This window comes from Acanthisitta chloris, unplaced genomic scaffold (assembly GCF_000695815.1).
Source record: "Acanthisitta chloris isolate BGI_N310 unplaced genomic scaffold, ASM69581v1 scaffold4224, whole genome shotgun sequence".
Taxonomy (NCBI): domain Eukaryota; kingdom Metazoa; phylum Chordata; class Aves; order Passeriformes; family Acanthisittidae; genus Acanthisitta; species Acanthisitta chloris.
Genome location: NW_008669710.1, coordinates 21902 through 38268, shown reverse-complemented (window position 1 = coordinate 38268; position 16367 = coordinate 21902). Strand labels below are relative to the sequence as shown.

General features: G+C 35.6%; 1 protein-coding gene across 1 annotated transcript in view; it reads left to right on the top strand.

The window, feature by feature from the left end:
• Window positions 1-16367, top strand: part of TRDN (triadin) — a gene marked incomplete at its 5' end in the record, with an annotated part of 39741 nt that overhangs the window by 4912 nt on the left and 18462 nt on the right. The window contains 2 exon segments of the mRNA XM_009073410.1: window positions 8151-8288; window positions 15831-15853. Of these exon segments, the coding sequence (XP_009071658.1) occupies window positions 8151-8288; window positions 15831-15853 (161 nt within the window).

Sequence of the window (16367 nt, the reverse complement as noted above, 5' to 3'; positions counted from 1 at the left end):
CCTGTTTATGGTCATTTCTTTTACTGTCATATAGTCACAGAAAGCTTTTGGATGCCCATCAGTGGTATATATGGAATATACCTATTAATATTCTCCTGTGGATCAAAACAAACAAAAATTAGGAACCATATAATCACATGAAAATCTGTGTCTTGGAGAAAAAAAGACACATAAAAGTAAAGAACATGACTCTAAACCACTTGTACAGTGTAACTGACGTGGACATTATTTTCCCCAATCTCCTTCATAGTAAAACTGTAACATGCAAAACCTGTTAGTTCCAGAGTGTGTTGTCATAAACAGAAATGGAAGTCAGCAAAATATGGCTATTCTAGTGGGGTGGTTTTGTTTCTGTCTTGGTTTGGTTTGGTTTTGGTTGTTGGCTTGTCAGGTGGTTTTATTTGGGGGGTAGGTGACATAATCATTATTAGGAATATATACATACATTTTTCTCCTAGAACATCATCTCACTGTAGTCACCCTGTTGGGTTCATATTCACTGGAAATATTTTAAGAACTGCAAAAAGAAGAGTGTGCTTATATTTCACTTGTATTTTATGACAATATATCCATCAGTGTTAAAACTGATTATACCTTTGCACTTATTCATGAAAAAGAATGAACTGTGTCTGGTGCTTAGCATAAAGCACCAGCAAACTTAATGGAGCAAATAATTTTGTCCCTTGTACACACGTGCAAAACCCTAGACAAATCTCTCACCCTTGAATTTATCAAAACAGTGCTATAGTCTTCTGAAACACTATTTTTATTGTATTAACATGTGTCAAACCAAAGCATGATTAAACAGCTTACCCGTTTCAAACTTCTTAATGAAATTCTCAATTAACTTATATGAGACTTTAACTAGTGTACCCAAAGCATACAAATATTTTTTCTGTTTTCCATAATGATAAAAATAATTAAAGGGATTTTAGCCCAATTCCAGTGTAAAGAAGAGCTACCCAGATGATATCTGGTTTCCCATGTTTCATTCTGTAGCAGATCACATAGCTGAGTTATAAAACCCTAGAAGATAAGTTTATACTGGAAAAAATGACAGTCTATGAAGTGTTGCTGTGCTGAAAGTGCTGCATTCATTAGAAAAGGTCTAGCATATACAAAATGATAAATTGTGATAGATCAAGGTTCATGAGGTCATGAAGTTGAAAATATGAAATTTCAGAAACTGTTTCAATGAATAGGGAAGGATCTAAGAGGAAAAATAAGTCTTGTATGCTTAAATATGCTTCATGGGACACAAAACACAAACCAAATTTCCAGCACATAATGGTATCTGTGAAATTTCTAATTTTAAACAAACAAACAAAACCAGTAATTCATCTCAGTAACAATTGCAATAATGCAATTCTTTGGTTATTTGCTTTTGAACAAATTGAAGTAACTCAACTAGAATCAACTATATGTAATATATTCTTTTCAACAATAGAATTTGTTTGCAACTTGTGAAAATACCTGTGCCTTATTCAGCCACATTTGTACATTGCTCTGACTCATATTGCTATTATCTCACACCTACAGCATATTGTTTTTGTTTTTAATGGACTCCAATTTCTGCTTTGTAACAGCAGCCCCAACAGAGATTAAACAACCCCTCACTTTACTCCTTAAGTGCTTCCTTTAGCCGAGAGACAGCTGAGAATGTTCATTATTGCTAATGGTATTTCTTCCTTTCTTTTGTTGGGGGTTCATCCTGTTGCCATCAGCTATAGCCACCTATTCACAACATTGTGATGATCCCTGTTTGCCACCTGGTAAAGACTTCTGCCTGCAGTGTTGTGATACGCGTGTGCGATGGTAACAAGGCACGGGCACAAGCAGAGTAGCAGGACACAGCAGCACTGCTTCTCAGCTAACCTCAACCCCAGCTGGCTGGGGCTGCAAAGTCCATTGCAACAGCCTTCCCCTGATTTTCACATCACGCTTGAAATAGATCTGACAGCTGAGACGCCCCCAGTCAGGACATTCCCAGGAAATGCTGTCAAGCTGAGACACACTAATTTTACCCTTTAAATGCCCTTTAAAAAATGCTGTTATATGATTACTTAACAGATTTTTAATCTGAAGTTAAGATCTGTGTTCTTAGACAGAGACTCGAATCCATAGAATGAAAAAGAAAATGAAGTTTGAAATTATTTTAAATGTATATCTGCTTCAGAAAGTGGCACCTCACTAGGGTCTGACCCATCAAATCAGAACGTTTCAGCTGATATTAAATGAAGCTGCATAAATTACATGTAAAGCCCATCCTAAGTCTACATTCCTGTCCACATGTAGGGCTAGATCAAAAGTACATGAAATAACCTGATACTTTGTGACAGTTTGTGAATTTCTTTCTAAATTTTGGCAAGTGAATTCTAGTTGTAACTGCCTCTTTAACCACTTTCAGGTAAGATTTTCTGTATGGACTTTGACTCAATATAATTGTCTAGGGCTGATAATAGAAAGAGAGAGATTTATACTACAGGCTGTAGTCTTCATATTTACAATATAACTACTTATAAAATGGAAATTATTGAGAAATTCTGTGTCTGCATTTTCATTGGCATTGTTATTATATATAATAAATCAATACAATTAAAAATAAATTATTATTTCATACTTAAAATTCAATAGCACCTATCAGAGTTTTTTCTGGTTATAGCTTACCTTTTTCTGGTTATAGCTTATAGTTTAGTGCTTAAAGCTTGACAAAAATATGAGTCTATGAAATAGAAAGATAAGACCTAAGGACATCCATGTTGATAAACTGGAATATTAATAATGGAAGACTTTATGTGTGTATTGAGTTGAGTATCTTAGACACTACTTTTCAAAAGATCAGAGAAAGAAAGTACTACTACTAAAACTTAAAATATATAAATTTAAAATGATAATATAGGTCTCTATATTTATAAGAGTATATTTTACTAAAACTGGGAGGTGTTCTATTATCACAAACTGATGTTAGGCTTTTGTATTTTATTAAACATGACAGAAATTCTGTCTTCATCAGCTGTACCTTGTCAGTATCAATGAAATAGTTTATATCTCACAGATCAATCTTTGCACCAGATAATTACCATCATTTGTAACTTAATTGCATTCAATTCACTGGAGTCAAAATATGTAATTGATGAAAATCCAACAATTATTAACTAATTTGCTGCAATTCATTAAAAACAAAAGTACAGTTTATCATAGGTTGAACTCTGAATATGCATTTAACTATTTGACAAGCAAAAAAGATTGATAGGAGACTACATTTTGGGCAGAGTTATTAAGACTGGAATAATGACTGAAGTGATTTGCACAGATAACTCAATTAGTCATTTCTGTTGTGCATTTCACAGGAATAAATGTCACAGACCATGAATATAACCAAATTTGCTTGAGGAGCTATAGCAAATCATACCACATGATTACTCAGTTCTTGTTTCCAAAAGTCAGTGTTAAAGGACCTAAATTTATAAATTAAATTTTCAAATCAGTTGGAACTCTGAGCCAAGGAGACTTCAAAAATTAAGAAATTAGTAGGTCAGAATTCTTGTTCCCACATATTTAATCAAATTACTCTTTCTGTACCAGTAAAGCCAGAGACCTACAAAGAATTGTAGCAGTTTAATTTGATGTGACAACTTCACATTACTTAGAGAGTTTTCAGAAGTATTTAATACCTACAACACATCTGAAATTATCACTTAAATAATTATACTAATAAATTTGCATATGTTTAGTAAAGAAAATCCAAACAAGCTTCACAATTGTTATGCAGATATCTATTATAGGTAACAAACATTCTCCAATCAAATTCAGTTGAATTTTCCTACAAGAAGGTTTTGTTGAAAGGTAGCATACAAAGTTATTAAATTTCTCTGCCAGCTTTTACTTCGAAATTTCAGCATTTTCCAAAAAGTTTTGGATTTTAAATATTTATGTTGCCACTGAAAACAAAAAGGCAAAACTGTTAATTGTTCTCACTGAGCATGCAGTGAAGCTGATAGCACAAGTACAGATGAACTTTTACTGATCTGAAGAACATCACTCATACTGTACCAAGTAACAAAGACCATGACAAAGCAAAATGTTCTAGCAAAGCATTTTTGGTGGTACCAGTGCTGTTGTGCAATGTAAGCAATTCATCAAGCTGAATAGTCATAGCTGACCTGGAATTAATTATGAATTTAAAGTTACAAATCTAAGTGCTTAACCAAAGTGTACAATGAGAAGAAGGATTTAAATATGAAACAGCCTCACTACCTCAGTCATATGAAAATAAGGTGTCATGTCCATGCTAAGTTTTCAGACTTCCTTACCTTTCCAGTCAAGGGAAAGGAATGGATATCTTTGGAAATTAGTTCATATAACCTGAAAAAGGTTTCAGAGAAAAGCGAGAGACTTGCCTTCTGAAGGTCACAATATGTCTTTCTCTACTGGCTTTTGAGGGAGTCTAGAAACCAACAGGGATTCAATACCCTTTCAGGTACATTTGGGTAGATAAGATAATCTGAATTTAAACTGTGATTAATTGAAATTACATACTGCCAACAAAATTCTTCAATATTAATTGCATGCTTCATCCCTGAGCTTAGCCTCCTGAGAAACCATTTACTTCCTTTCTCCTCCTTCCTCCTTCAACAGGCATTTAGTAATTTTTTACTACATTATCTAAGATAAATAATTGGCTCAGTCTTTAGTTAAAAGTTCAGGAAAAGAACTTCACAGTGTGTATCTATCTGAGAAATATTCTGTATTCATGAAAACTCTTTACAGTTTAAATTCAAGATCCCGCCCCTTCTACTCACAGTGCAATAGATTATATACGATATATCATATATTAATTATAGTTCATAGCCTTAAATTAGTTACAAATTATATATTACACACTATATCGCATATGCTAACAAAAGTTAGGTGTTGTGATCTTATTGTTAAACTAATTAGTGTTCTAAGGTTTGGTAAGAAAATAAAAGTCAGACAGAAGACAGCTAATTCAGCCTGAATGTGTTGAATACAAGGCTACATTCTATTCATACTGTTCCATTGGACATCTGTAAATACAAAAAAAAAAAAATTTACACTGTATCAAAATATCAAGCTCAAATTTTGTTATGAAAATCTGCTCCCTTTCAGCTTCATTCTTGAACCAAGGGTATGCAAATCCTCTGGAAATGGTTGCCTTTCTTTTCATGTGTGTGAGGTAGATGGCATCTTTCTCAATACTTGTTACCATGAGAATTGTTTTATTTCATTTGTTTCTAGGGGTTTTTTCTTCTGCCAAGGAACTAGTAGCACCTTCTATTGTCAAAATTGTGGAAAAAGCTGAAAGCATGGATTTAATCAGCTGCAATTTTCACTTCAACATTACCTGGTATAGTGTTCTTAAGAATTTTAGGACATGTTGTTACTCTTAGAACTACATTTAAAAAAAACTGGAAATACAACAGAAGGTAAACAGAAGGTCTGTGCACAAGAAGACAATTGTCCAGGCTTGTCACTTGCACCAGACCTCAAGTGAGCTCACAGCATCTGTTTGAATACAAAATTTCTTTTTGCAAATACCATTAAAGTGTCCTCTGCACAGTTCCAAACTGACTTTTCTAAACTTTCTATGTTAAACAGGATTTGCAACTCAGGCCTGTTAGTACAGGCATGACTGGAGAATTTCACCTCTGGACACTTCTAATTTCTAATCCCTTTTCATAGTGTGCTATGGAGATGTTATGAATTAAAGACCAGGATATGACGTTGAGGACTCTGATTCATCAGCAAAGATGGTTTGCCTTGGGGTGGTTGGATTAATTTCCTCTGCTCTTGATCTTGCTCTTGTCTGAGCATTTCCCTTGCCTGCCCAGGAGGGACAGCTCTGCTACCTGTGAAGGAGTTCTTGAACTGCTAATTGATAGACCAGTATATTAAAATAAATTTATACCAGTTCTTGTTTAGTTTCCACCTGTATTCCATGAGGCTGTAAATGCCTGTGGCTATAAAAGCAACTGAGCCCTCCCTAAGCAACTAGTGGGTAAAAGGTATGTGGATAACCAGAGTAGAAATCAAGGCATCTGTCCAAAGTTAAACCTGCTTGCGAATCAAAACCATGGTTATACTAAGACCTCTCTGGCCATGTCCATTTTATTAGTTCACTTGGATTCCTCAGAACCTCTAGATTAGGACAAAGTGCAATTGACATCAGGGTTTGGGTCACAGATTTGCTTTTTTAAGAGCCTAAGTATAGGTATTCATCCTCGAGGTTAATGCTTGAGAAGAATACTTGTGGCAAATCAGTTAAAAAAATTAAATCTCTACATCTCAATGCATGAAACCATTGTAAATAAATAAGCACCTTTTACTAAACAAAATAATTATTCACTATTATACTACTCTTTCTGAATAAAATAGTGCACAAAATAGTACACTAAATTATGAGATCATGCCTATTTCTTTGGATTGTGTAATTTCATCATGTCACACCTTTAATTTATTTGATGTGAGTGATTGTTCAGTAGCATATATCTAATGCAATATTTTTTAAAAATTGAGTACAATATTTCTTTGGTCTACATTATTAATAATGAGTAGAAAATCAGTCAGGTCTTTTCTGTTTCAGCTTAATTAATTAGGAATAAAAGGAACTATTTAGAGATACTTTTATATATCAAATAATGTTGCCTGTAAATTTCATTAGAGCACTTTAAGAAAATAAGTGTTCAGACTGCTGCCATCGAAGAAGTTGCTTCAAGCCTGCACCTTGCCTGCCTTTGTAACCTGCAAGTCCATGTGAGACTTGGCATGTGAGTCAGAACGCTGCAATCAGAAGTAGCTCTGAAGAAACCTGTGTTTAGCTTCCTGCTAAAACATTTACCTACAGAAAGACAGTATTAAACAGAAATATGGTTCCCATCTTGATATTGTTAAATTCAGTGTCTATATTTCTATGGAAATTCCTAGGAACAAACCAGACCAACAGGTCAAATCGTATTCGTGGTCTACTTTCAATTCTCTACATTTGTAAGAAATCTTCACACATACCAGGCAGCACTTCAGTCTGCCATTTCAAATACAGTTGGACAGTCACATAGACTGAATGAGAGTTGTCCCTCTTCCTAAGCAGTGTTTGGTACAGAGTTCAAGAATATAGAAGTTTACTGCACAGAATGGCCAGAAGGAACACTGTGTCAAAGGCTTGATGCTGTGTCAGGTAGGGAGAAATCTGGTGAAATCACAATTGGAAAAGCCTTTAAGGGAATACTGATATTACCCCACTGATGGTTGCATCCCCTGGGTGTGGATACAGTGGGGACCAGGGGTCTCACTTGCATCAGAAGTCCCAGGAAGTTGGAGCACATTAAACTACACAGCTTCCTTGTCTTATAGTTTACTCGCCTAGATGAGCAGTAAGGCCCGAACAAGTTAAGCATGAAGATGTGCCTAAGTGTATGTGAAAGAAACTCTAGAAAAAGTTGTAAGACAAGAACCAGATACACAGGAGTATGTGTTTGAAAGTAGCTGTCTGCATGTCACTACTAGGATTTGCATCCCCCTTCGTCCTGGACTCAGGTTTATTTTGGGCTGAGTATACACAACTTTCTTCGTCCCATCCTTTGCATGTGCTCGATGTCAATGACACAGTCTGTCAGTGTGGTTAAACCAGGGCTCAGCAATTTCCTCAGCCAGGATTTGTGTGGAGGGTGCTCAGAGGGAGATATGACATGAGGAGTGGGACACTGATGGCACTGAATCCTTAACAGGCATCAAGAGGTAGGAGAGCCAAGTCAAAGCAAAAGAAATGGGCTGAAAGGAAGAAATTGTCTAAACCAATGAATTTTAGGTAGAATCAAGTCTATATTTTTTATCTTGCCCAACAAAGCTTCAGACGACTCAAAACATGGAGCACAGTATGAGACCAAATTGTACCTTGGGTCCTTAATCACACTGAGAACACCAAGTGCAGTAGGATACACTTTATGCCCGTCTTGCGCAGTGAGGAGAGCTGTCCTCAAATCCTTGAATAATACAAATTAACATTCACAGGTTTTGTTTCTGTTAAAAGAGGTAGTATAATTAGTCCTGTATAAAATGTAGAGTAAGTTTTATCACTGAAGAAGTTATTTGGGTTTTTTTCAAACCACTTTTATTTTAAACTCTGCACTCAGGAAGATCTGTTAACAAGCTCAGCACAGAACCACTGAGAATCATTCATGAGACATTCGAAGAATCCTCTGAATGGATTTATGGCTTTTTTTCTTTACTGTCTGACTTCGTATGGAGTGATGATGATGACAGTGATGAAGGTATTTGAAATGTAAAGACTTCTGTAACTGCTCTAACTGCTGTTTTACATGCATTATGTTGGCTTACTCAGCTTTTAACCTCCCAGACAAGAAGGTCAAAGAAAACAAAATGTGAACTTTGTTGCTAATAAAGCATCTACTGGTTATTCCAATCAGTAAATTTGCCTCTTTGTAAGCTTTCATCTCATGTTTAATGTACCATTACGGAAAAGCTGTCAGAATTAGATATTACCATTAGTACATCTTGAAGTAAAGAGCATGAATTTATACAAGACTTCAAAACCACATCCAAGGTTTGCATCAGGATATTGCTTCAGACAATGGCAATGGCTATTTTGTTTTAATCAGCAGTAATCTAAAGGACCCCAGTAAATATACAAAAGAAATCAAAAAACTCAGAACTTCTTTTATTTGATATATTGATGACAGGAAAATATATTGAAAAAAATCCAACAGCATTTCAGCTGAACTAAGGGAATTTTGGATGACATAGTCCAAATTATTCAGTTTATTAGGAATTATTTTTCTTCCATTTTTCTGATATCATCTGATAAATGAAAGTAAATTGCTAACATTTTGAGTTTGAAAATAACTACCCTTCTGCTAATAATAAAAGACAAAATCAACAACAGAGCAGAAAACCCCACCAAACAAACCTCAAAATCTAGTTTCCCAGTATAAACAGAGCAGTAGTGGATTATCCTGTCACATCATATTGGTCATTTTGACAAGTGGTGAGTGTAGGAGTGACATCTTCATTTCATGGTAGTTTATTTTATATTCTGCTTGACTATAACAGAATATAATTAAAATGCAACATGTACTGAAATTGTCTTCTATCTTCTTGTTCATAAACTTTAGATATTATCAAATATCTGCCTTTCAAATGTGTGCATGAGCTTTTTATGTTAGCACCATATATGAATGCTAATAGATAAGCTGCTACATGTCAGTCTGTGAACTGGGCATCCTATTCTGAGATATGATTTACAACTAGCAGAAAGCCAGTCTCTCATATGGTTGCAAAACAGAAAAGATGAAATATGGAGAGCTTGGTAAAATTTGATGAGTGTACAATTTTATCACTTCATAACTCCCAAAGCGTGTGCAAACTTTCAAAGACTCAAATGTAGAAGTGTTAATGGCAGAAGGGAAGGTCATAAAATACCTGACATACAAAAATTCAAGATCTGAATCATCACCAGGTGTCTGGAAAGCTCAGTCTTAACAGCCGTTGGCCCAAGTAGAATTTCTTCAGTATCAACCAGGAGTGTGAAAAGGCAGTAGGCAACTTACTGCACTGTATCATAAAAACGAAGTGCATACGCACACCTTGTCCTCTCGGCACTGCAGTCACTGCAGCTGAGGCTGCACACTAGCCACAGTCATTCAGACTCACTACTTTGAATTCCATGTCCTACATGGAGGTGGCATAACATACTACAGCCATCAAGTGCTCATAGTTCCACTGAAATTATTTTTTTGCCTTAGATTTCACTGGAAGCAATGTTAGATTTACGATCTTGCTAACCTGTCTATACATTTTATCATTTGTAACTAAAAAAGAACCACTGGACCTTTCCTTAAAGCATGGAGACATGCATAAAATCAAGCAAATTGTAAATTGCAGTCACAAGTTAATATTCAGAAGTACAAACACAGATTTGAATGTTTCCTTGGTTACTACAACAGCTTGAAGTTATCTGCCATAAACCTTATGGTAAGAGATTCTTTATGAAAAATCCAAAATCTCAGAATAGATGCCTGTCATTTAGCATATAAAGAAGAAAGGTTACTTTTTGAAATTAAAATGAGTCAACATGAGAAAAAAATGTGGGATTTTTAAAATTATATCTTTTTTCTGACACTTTTTTTTCTCTTGGTTTAGGTGAAGTGGAACCTTCCCTGAAAAAAGGTGGGTCAGTTCCCTTATTATAGAGAGAAAATATTTCACAATCATTTTAAGAACTACTATATCTGTGATATAAATACTATCATTGGTTACATGGCAGTCTACTGGCCTTGCAAGTTATGCTGTAACAAACTCATTAAATGAGAAACTCTAGTAGTAATACTTGCTGCACTGTTTGCTGCTCTGTGAGAATTCTTGACTATTTCATTATTACCCAGAAAATCTGAAAACTTATCATAAAAACCCAATAGAATTACAGAGATATTATCTGTATACGTGCCCTGCATATGGGACTCCTGTAATGCCAATGAGTTATATGTATGCCTGGATAGAAAATTCAGAAATAATAAAAATCATGTAGAAAGTATATTTAGTAAGAAATAATGATGAGGTGTTGTAAAAGTATTTTAATTTGTGCCAACACAAGGCCCTCAAATAATTACTGCTTCTGAATCTTCTGGAAAAATTACTTAGTTATAATTGAATTTTTAAAGCAGACAAGTGAAGCAAGTAGAATTTATTTTATAAATCTTCATATATATTGAAATTGTTATGCTGAAACGCAAAACTAAAGTTCAACTTCTATTAAATAAAAAGTGTGTATTAAAAGGCTTGAGATATTGGTGATAGGATGTATCAGTGTCCAGACAGGGCATACCCTGTCTGGACACTGATACATACTGGACACTGAAAGACATACTGACAAATATTTAAGGTATTAGTCCTGCAATTTATAATGTGTGTCAGATCACTTTATCTATGAAGTACCTAGGGGTGTATGAACAGAATAAAAGACCAACTCACTCAGCAGATAGGACAGAAGTCCAAACCCAAGAGTGACCAGTGCAAATGCCACAGGAAGTATATCAGAACTGTTAAAAACATAGTGATATTTTCCCCAAACAGTTCTCCATACTCTAAGCATTTACCCCAGTGAAGGGACATGGTTTCTGTGTGACTGTAATCCATCTACCACTTCCTATGAACCCAAGGCTACAGACAATTTGAAAATGGTCTAGAGAAAATAAGTTCATAATGCCATAGATGCAACCTGAAAATTGTGTTATCAGTGTGGTTGTTATATATATGTCTTAGAAATTAATTATGCAGTTCCATTCATCCCTAAAGTATATACCTATTTGTACTGGTAATGTCTTCTGAATTCAGTTTCTTTTATGTTGCCATATGGTAATGTTCACTTTTCTGTGTATGACTTGCTATTATAGATCTCTCTAAAAGGCTTTCAGTGTCTCCCTAGGCTACATTTTACTACAAAGCATTTTGCATATCTTTGTGTAAAGTACACTGTGCTAAAAGATGGAAATCATTGATTGGTTCAATTCTCAGATGTTAAACTGCTTTTACAGATATGTGTTTTTTTGCATTTTTCATTTTTGCAGCATCCATTGCTGTTATTAATGCTCTTTTAACAATTTCATCTTGTTTTACTTATCCTGATCAGTAAGGCAATAGCATGTCCACCATAAAATAGAATTTTATAATGGAAAGAAAATATTTTCCATATTATCCAGATGAAACAAGAGTATATACCACCAGGGAACAGGGATGTTCAATTATAGCTCTTTTGCCTTTTGCAGAGGAGTGATTTGGTTTCGAGTTGTAACATTTTAATCCAAGCTTACGAACTATGTTTTAAAAGATGGAGAACTTTGAACTGTGAGGCTGGTAGGAATACTGGACAGATTTGTAGCAGATGAGAGGTTTAGAGGTGTTTAAGTTATACTCAGGGAAAACCTTAAGTGAAGCTATCTATGCTACCTTCATGGAAAGCTTCAGTTTTTCTGCCCCAGCAATGCAGCACTGGGAACGTTCTCACTCTAAGAGAAGAGAGAGGGCATTAGACAGAGGCCTCAGTGGCTGAAGCCTGTTGTGCCTGAGACAGAGCAAATGCCTGACCTGGAAGACAAATAACTTTTCCAAAACTCAGTTAAACCCACAGCATCAAAACTGGGGTCCTGCATATTTCTGAGTGAACTCAGATCCCCTCACAGCTAGCTGTGGCAATGAGAGGATATAACAAGTGGCCTCCATGCTCATGACTGACAGAAACTTCTTTCTTCTGCGTGCCAAACCCCTAAAATAAAGTCATCTAGAAGCGACTGATTTTATAGGAATGTATATTTACAGACTATTAAAGTGAGGTAGAATCTGCAGAGTTGACAGTTTTGAAAGCTGAGTAGAAGAACTGTGCTCAGTCTTGTGATTTGGTTTTTTCCATTTTCCCCTCCTTTCATAAAAAAAACCCCAAGAAAACATCCCCCCAAAAAAAACCCAAACAAACAAAAACCAAACAACCATTGAGTAGATTTATATAGGAAAAGATTTCTTTGACACTAATCAAGATTAGAGATTTTCTGTATTGCTGTACATTTTGCTGTACTTAGAGGTCTACAAGTTTTGCCTGCATTTTTTTCCTATATAAAATTACACTCAATTAAGGGCAGACTGACAAAATTGGTTATGAAACAAATAATTTCAAACTGGTCCAATAACATCTTTGCAGGCTGCACTCCATAAAGAGAAACATGTCAAGACAATTTCATGTTCCACAGAAGGAAAATAAAGGCCACGTTTTGATCATGTGGCTCTATCTCTGTCTCGTTTGTGTTAAGGGGTTTGCTGGGTTTTGTTTTGCTTTTGTTTTTAAACAAAGTGCAATTAGCATTCATTTGACATTTCAGAACCAAGATACTGTACTGCAGTCTAAGAATGAAAAATACAGTCTTATTCTCTCAAAAGCCCAGTCATTAAAATACCTCCATATGAAACAGTCTGTGTATTGTCTTCCTGAAGGATGACAGAGCTGCTTACAGGATAATTAGTCAAAGATAATTGCAAGTACCCCCACCTTTCTGATAAGATATTGTTTTTCTGCTTCAAGTGGAAACCTTACCAGAGGGAATAATATAGAACTCAATATAATAATAATAAAAATTTAGTTAGACTTCAGAAAGGAAATAAAGAAGAGAGAATAAATGGTTCTGCACCATGTCAAGTTCCATTTGCCTTGGTAAATTAGGGGTTTCAAGATGGAATTAGCCACAGCCATTCCATCTGCTTTCTTTTATTTTCTTCTCTTTTTTTTTTTTTTTCGGTTTATGGGAGTTGTCACATAACTCTCAGCTAATACTCCAACATTAGGCACTTGTATCAAACTTTCCTTCTTGTGTCAGCTTTTCAGGAAAAATAAATATTTTCCTATTTTGCTAAAAACCCCTGATTTTATATTGAAATAACTTGTGAGATTACATTTTTAAATGGTCCTGGTAGATACATGAAAATTTCAAATATATAAAAACAAAGGAAAAGGTCAATAACCCCAATCCATGTTTTTGTGACAGAAGTTTGAATAAGCACATAGTAATATAGTGATACACTTCTATCCACCATTAATTGCTAAAGGTATTTTATTCTGTGGCAAAAGGAATGCTGTTTCAAACACAGCAATACAGAAAAACATGTACATTTTTAACAGAAGGAGAAAAAGAGGAGTCGAATAAGTTCAGTTTAGAAAGTTGGAGATCATGAAAGACTGACATGATAAAGTATTTACTCAGGCTGGGATGTTTTGCTGTTATGAAAATAACATACACACTGTCTGAAAATGCTTTCTTCACAATGCATCTCATTTGCTGTAGTCTTGTAAAAATAAAGCCAAGATAAATCATTACCCTGAAATCAAAGCCTTCCTCAGCATGAGGATGAAGATGTCAGCAGGTCATCTACAGTGAATTTCTTATATAGATCAGTGCAACTGCAATAGTTTGGAAGCAATTGAATACCTGCTGAAGTGGAATCTAATATATTTGTTTTTATCCTGTTCTGGCTTTATAAAGGCTTAACATATATCTGAAAGGCCATGCTGAATCCCCATGTTCTTGGAAGTCTACTTGTTTGCTGTATGCTACTCAAGATAGGTAAATTGTACAGAAATATTTGAGAGTGTGTTCTCTGTACCTCTGATATCTGTTTAGTGATATCAAGCAAAGTACCAAGCATAGGGAATAATGGCAGCTAAGGTGAGGTAGCTGAGCTCTGATGAATAGCTTTAGGACCAATCACTGTTACTTCACAGCAGTGTTCACAATTTAGAAGAACATCTTGGTTTGGGTAAATATTCACTAGAACAGAGGGTTTATAAAGAAGAAGAATGAGAAATGGTCTTCTGTGACCCCTGTCAACAGCAGACTCACACAGCAAATGAAAGAGATGCTGTATAAATCTGCAAAATATGAAAGAGAAAAAAAAAGAAAGAAAAAATCCCCGAAACTTTTATTCTCATTCTAAATTGTGGTTCTGATTTCCAGAGAGATGAATAAACTCTGAAACCAGACTTACGAGGAGGCACTGTGGCCTGGTATCTCATGCAGTGGATGAGCACAAAAACTGTTCAGCATTTTCATTGATAAGAGCAATTTGTCTCCTGTTGCATTTTCAAGACAGATCTTATGACACATGACTTCAGGACAAGCTATTAGGTAGCCCAGCCTCCAGTTGCTATGAATCCTCAGAACAGAGCAAGATCTAAGAAAACACTGGGGATAAGACTGTGCTGCTAGCAAGCTAGTAGGGAAGTCACCTGAATAAGTCATATGTGTCACTCAGATTTTCCAACACTGAATGCTGGTATTTAAGGCCTTCTGCTACGCTGTCTTTGGTTTCTAGATATAGGTAAAATACACAAATTTAATTCCCCAATTAAGTATTTCTTGCTTCCCCCCCGTGCCTTTTTTCCTGTCGCAAAATATGTTTTGGTTTTGTTGTGGGGTTTTTTTTCTCTAGAGTACAGCTATGTGATGCATTAGTCGTTAGCTAGATGTTGCTCTAATGCACAGCTTCCTTTCTTCTCCTGCTAGCCCCAGAAGGATAACTGTCACCCTCACCAGCTGGTACTATCTAGATTAAAAAGACATCAGCTGCACAATTGCAAATTTCTCCTGAGGATACCAACAGCAAGAGAGTTGACTATAATTCTTCACAGAATCTAAAACCAGATTAGAAATGACAACTCTCACATCTTCCAAAGCTCTTAACACCACTCACTCTTGCCTTGCCCTCAGTACCTATTTCCAACAAGTTTTCAGGATAATCAGCTGCCTGCTACCAATTACTCTTGATAAACTAGCAAGGATATAGTCCCATTAAATTGCTTGCAATAACTGTAAGGGTTTTAAGTGCTCAAAAGCAAATTATTAACCTCTGGCTCAACAGGACTCTGAATCGGACTAATTTTCCTTTTCACACTTAGGTATTAGTAAGAGAAAGAATGTCAAAGCACTGAAGGTGTATATGCTTACAAAAAATTTATTCCCAGTTCAGACAAAATTCCACCTTCTTAATTATACCTTTAATACAGTAGATATCTTAAAACTACATTCTAGCCTCACTGCAATAGAAACAGGATGGCTTTAAGTATGAAAGGATAGTATTGAATGTCAGGGTTCAGAGTTCAATTCCCAGTTCATTTGCTGACTTTCTGGGTTGCATTGAGTAAAGCATTCTTGTGTTTCAAATGGGGACAGTGATCCTATTTTTTCTTACTTTGTCTCTCACATCGACATTTTTAATGTGGTTTGTTGGTTTTTTGTAAGGTATATTTCATCTGTAAGATGGAAACTCAGAAGAGGATAAGGTGTAGGAGTCATTTTAACAATACCAGAATACTACTCACCACTTTATCCTCTGATGAAGCAAGATGCAGAGCTGTGCTTTCCCACTAAGAGAAGAAATGTAACCCTCAAAGTCTGAACTCCTGTGTTACAGAGATAGGATATTTATACCATGTTGTAACTTCATGTGGCACCTACATTAATTCATGTGGACTGAGGCTCATAAATGCATCCTAATAGAAAACTATTTAAATAGCTAATAATGATGCTATTTTACTATGTTAAAAAAATGAGATAGCAAAAAATTAAAAACAGAAACAAAAAGGCAGAGATGGGAACCAGGAGCGAGGAGAATCTTCTCATGCCCTGCCATGAGGAGCTGTGCTCTTCATTCACACTGATGGAAGCCTGCACAGTAATGACCCACTAACTCATATGGATTCTGTAATTTTTTTCTCTTCCTGGAGCTGGAGTGCACAGCAGTGCTGGCTGTCATGAGACACTGTCAACTGCTGTTAATGAAAACTAGCTGGGCGA